At 40.9% G+C, this 3,391-nt stretch overlaps 1 protein-coding gene across 1 annotated transcript; it reads right to left on the bottom strand.

Annotated features, from left to right (window-relative positions):
• Window positions 1-228: 228 nt before the first annotated feature.
• On the bottom strand, window positions 229-1,363 carry UBTFL1 (upstream binding transcription factor like 1). Its single transcript, XM_024742196.1, is given in 3 exon segments — window positions 229-371; window positions 374-655; window positions 658-1,363. Coding segments are annotated over 3 exon segments (1,131 nt in total).
• Between the last annotated feature and the right edge of the window lie 2,028 nt (window positions 1,364-3,391).

Raw genomic sequence — 3,391 nt, 5'->3', positions numbered from 1 at the left:
CTGCTCCGCGGCATGTGGGATCCTCCGGGACCGGGGCACGAACCCGTGTCCCCTGCATCGGCAGGCGGACTCTCAACCACTGCGCCACCAGGGAAGCCCAGATGCCATGGTCTTTTGCTGGGAAGTTCTTTGTTCAGGTTGTGAAAAAAGCTCAGCTGGAATCTGAGCCAGAGGATTCCCCTGAGGTAGATGAGCTGCAGCCACTGTCCTCAGACACAATCTTCATCTTCACCTACTGCTGTGGGCTGAGGAGTTGCTGCCTTTCTCCTCTTGTTCATCTTCCTTATTTTCCTCTGATCTCCCTGAGGCAGGAAAATATTCTCCCATCATATCTGATAATTCTGTCTCTGGAGCCTGAAGCCCCTTCCCAGTCCAAGCCCTCCCTGCAGATTCCCTGATGATGGGGACTGCAGATCCATCTTCCTAATCTTGGGATTAGGGCCTCCCATCACGTTCATGTTCTTATGCTTCAAATAGGTTGTCTCTCTGTAATAAGCATGTTCTTCAGGAGACAGACTCTTGAGTCAGAGATCAAGGTCCACCTTGTACTGTTTCTGTAGTTCCTCAGCCTCCTTCTTATAATACTCCCTCTGGTTCTGTAGGACACGCTGCCAGCATCTACTAATCTCTACCATGTGCTCCCTCGGGGCGACCCTTTCAGCTCCCTACTCAACCACAAATCCTGGTGGAACTTGTGATAGCCATTCATAGGTGGCTTCTTGGGCTCTTCATGAATAAACTGTTTTTTTGGGGAGACCGCTTTTTGCACATTTCCCTGAAACTTCTTTGGCACTTTGATTTGGCTTCCTTTGGGGACATCAGATTTCGTGGAGCTCTGGACCAGATCAGGGTGCTGTTCTCTGAACAGAGTCATTTTCTCCTTAAACTTCTGTTTCTCCTTCTAGAAATCTTGACTATATTTCAGCTTCAGCTGCTCTGGAAGCTTCTTGTATTCCTCAGACAGAACCTTGGTCAGCTCCTGGTTGCTCAGCTTAGGGTGTTTTTGGGTGTACTGGAGTCGCATCTTTTTGAAAAAGCAGAGGTAAACTGTCAAGGGCTTCTTTGGTAAATCAGGATGCTTCTTGTGTTTTCTGCGTTTGTAAGGATTGTCAACATTTTCCTTTGCTTCCAGGACTAATTCTTTCAAAGTGCGAAACTTTCTCAAGTTATAAGAAATTTCTAACCATTTGAGTTTGCACATTTCCCCAGGAAAATCTTTAAAAGCTACTTTTTCCCAGTCCATCAGTGACTAGGTTGTTTTGAACATGTGCCTGTCATTGGATGTAATGTTATTCACCATGTATTCCAATAACTTCACAATATCTTCTTTGGACCTGTCATCCTGGCCTTTAGGCAACACCATTTCTTGTTCTTTGGGATACTTATATCATCCCAGCAGTTCAAACACCTCAGCAAATCTCCAGCTTCTTCACTCTCAAGATTCAGCTGGTGAGTTATTTCTGGAAGTCCTGCAGTGTGTGTGATTTCTATGTTTCTGAAGAGAAAGAAAAAGAAAGGTTCGCTCCTATGTGATACACGAGAAAAGCACACCCTACCTGGGATATGTCCCTTCTATCATTTAATTTACCTTTAAAAATGTAAATGAAAACAGGCCCAAATTCTGAGTTGAGGTTCATGTTGAGCATTAAGAGCTCCTTTCGTACAATTAAAAATCCTCAGGCCCCATTCCAACATACCTTCCAATCAACCTCACCACAGCTTGTTTTAACTACAAATGAACAAAACTAAAGACTGGCTACTCACTCAAGGGGCATAGGATAAGAGAAAATGAAGGGAACTTTAAAAATTAAAATGTCTGAAAAGGAAAGGGCTTTAAAATAGCAATGAGATACCACAACACATGTATAAGAATGGTCAAATTCCCAAAACAAGGACATTACTGAATACTGAGAGGATGTGGAGAATCAGGAACTTTGATTCATGGCTGATGGGAATGCAAACTAGTACAGGCATTCTGAAAGACAATAAGGCAGTTTGTTACAAAACTAAATATCCTCTTACCATGTAATTCGGTAATCATGCTCCTTTGTATTTGCCCTAATCAGTTGAAAACCTGTATTCATTAAAAAACAAAAAAAACCCTGCACAGCGATGTTTATAGCAGCTTTGCTCATTATTGTCAAAACTTGAAAGCAACCAAGATGTCCTTAGGTAGGTGAATGGATAAAGAAATTCTGGTACATCCAGACAATGGAATAGTATTCAGTGCTAAAAAGAAATGAGCCATGAAGCCATCAAGACACATGACATATACCTGAATGCACATCCTTAAGTGAAAGAAGCTAATCTGAAAAGTCTACATGCTTCATGAGCCCTACTATAGGACATTCTGGAAAAAGTAAAAATATGATGACAGTAAAATAATCAGTGGTTGCAAAGGGTTGAGGCTGGGGGTACTAATGAATAGGTGATCACAAAAGGTTTTTAGGGCAGTGTAACTCTTCTGTATATTACAAAGGTGGATACATGATTCCACATGTTCACTATACATCAGTCAAAACCTACAGAATATACAACACCAAGAGTGAACACTAACGTAAAACCATGGACTTTGGGTGATAACGAAGTGCCGGTGTAGGTTCTTCAATTGGAATAAATACACCACTGGTACAGTGTATGATGATGCGGGATACTGTGTGTGTGTTTATTTGGAGGAGGCAGGAGGTATATGGGAACTCTCTGTACGTTCTACTCAATTTTACTGTGAGTCTAATCTTCTCTAAAACAGTAACACTCCATAGGATTCCAGAGCATAGCTACCTTCTAAGAAGGGTCCTGATGGCCATGGACTGAATGTGCAACTGAGGAGCTAGAAATGGAAATGGGACAAGCCTAGGAGACCCTCCAGACTTGCATCCTGCTCTGAGCACTTCATGGATCAGTCATGAACACTTGAACCTTAGGTTAATGACTGATTTATAGACTAATGGACTCTGTCCATTAGAATAAATGCATTCTATTGAGCCATATTTTTTGCCTTTAAATGGAAAGGATTTAGTGAAAATTATGTAATATTTAGAGTATTTATTTTCTTAACTTTATCAGTCTTTAAGCCATAGTGAAAGCGTTACCTTCTTCAGAAAACTCCCCACAAAATACCTGGTACTTACTAGAATTTAAACAAGTGGAAGAACTGTAACAGCATACAACTTTCTCATATCCATTTATCCAATTAGTTGGATAGAAAAGACAATCTTTTCTAACATCATATCCCAAACACCTTGAACAATCCCTTAGGATATTCCTCTAGTGTAAAACTAAGCCTTCTCAGATATATGGTAGCTAAGAAAAAAGGTGGAAAATTATATAAAATCACTTTTACAAATGAAAAGTGGAATATTTGAAATCTGAATCTGGAGAGGAAAAATGG

This window comes from Neophocaena asiaeorientalis, unplaced genomic scaffold, assembly GCF_003031525.2.
Source record: "Neophocaena asiaeorientalis asiaeorientalis breed wild unplaced genomic scaffold, Neophocaena_asiaeorientalis_V1.1 scaffold566, whole genome shotgun sequence".
Taxonomy (NCBI): domain Eukaryota; kingdom Metazoa; phylum Chordata; class Mammalia; order Artiodactyla; family Phocoenidae; genus Neophocaena; species Neophocaena asiaeorientalis.
The sequence above is the reverse complement of the archived record's forward strand: the minus strand, read 5'-3'. Positions and strand labels throughout refer to the sequence as shown.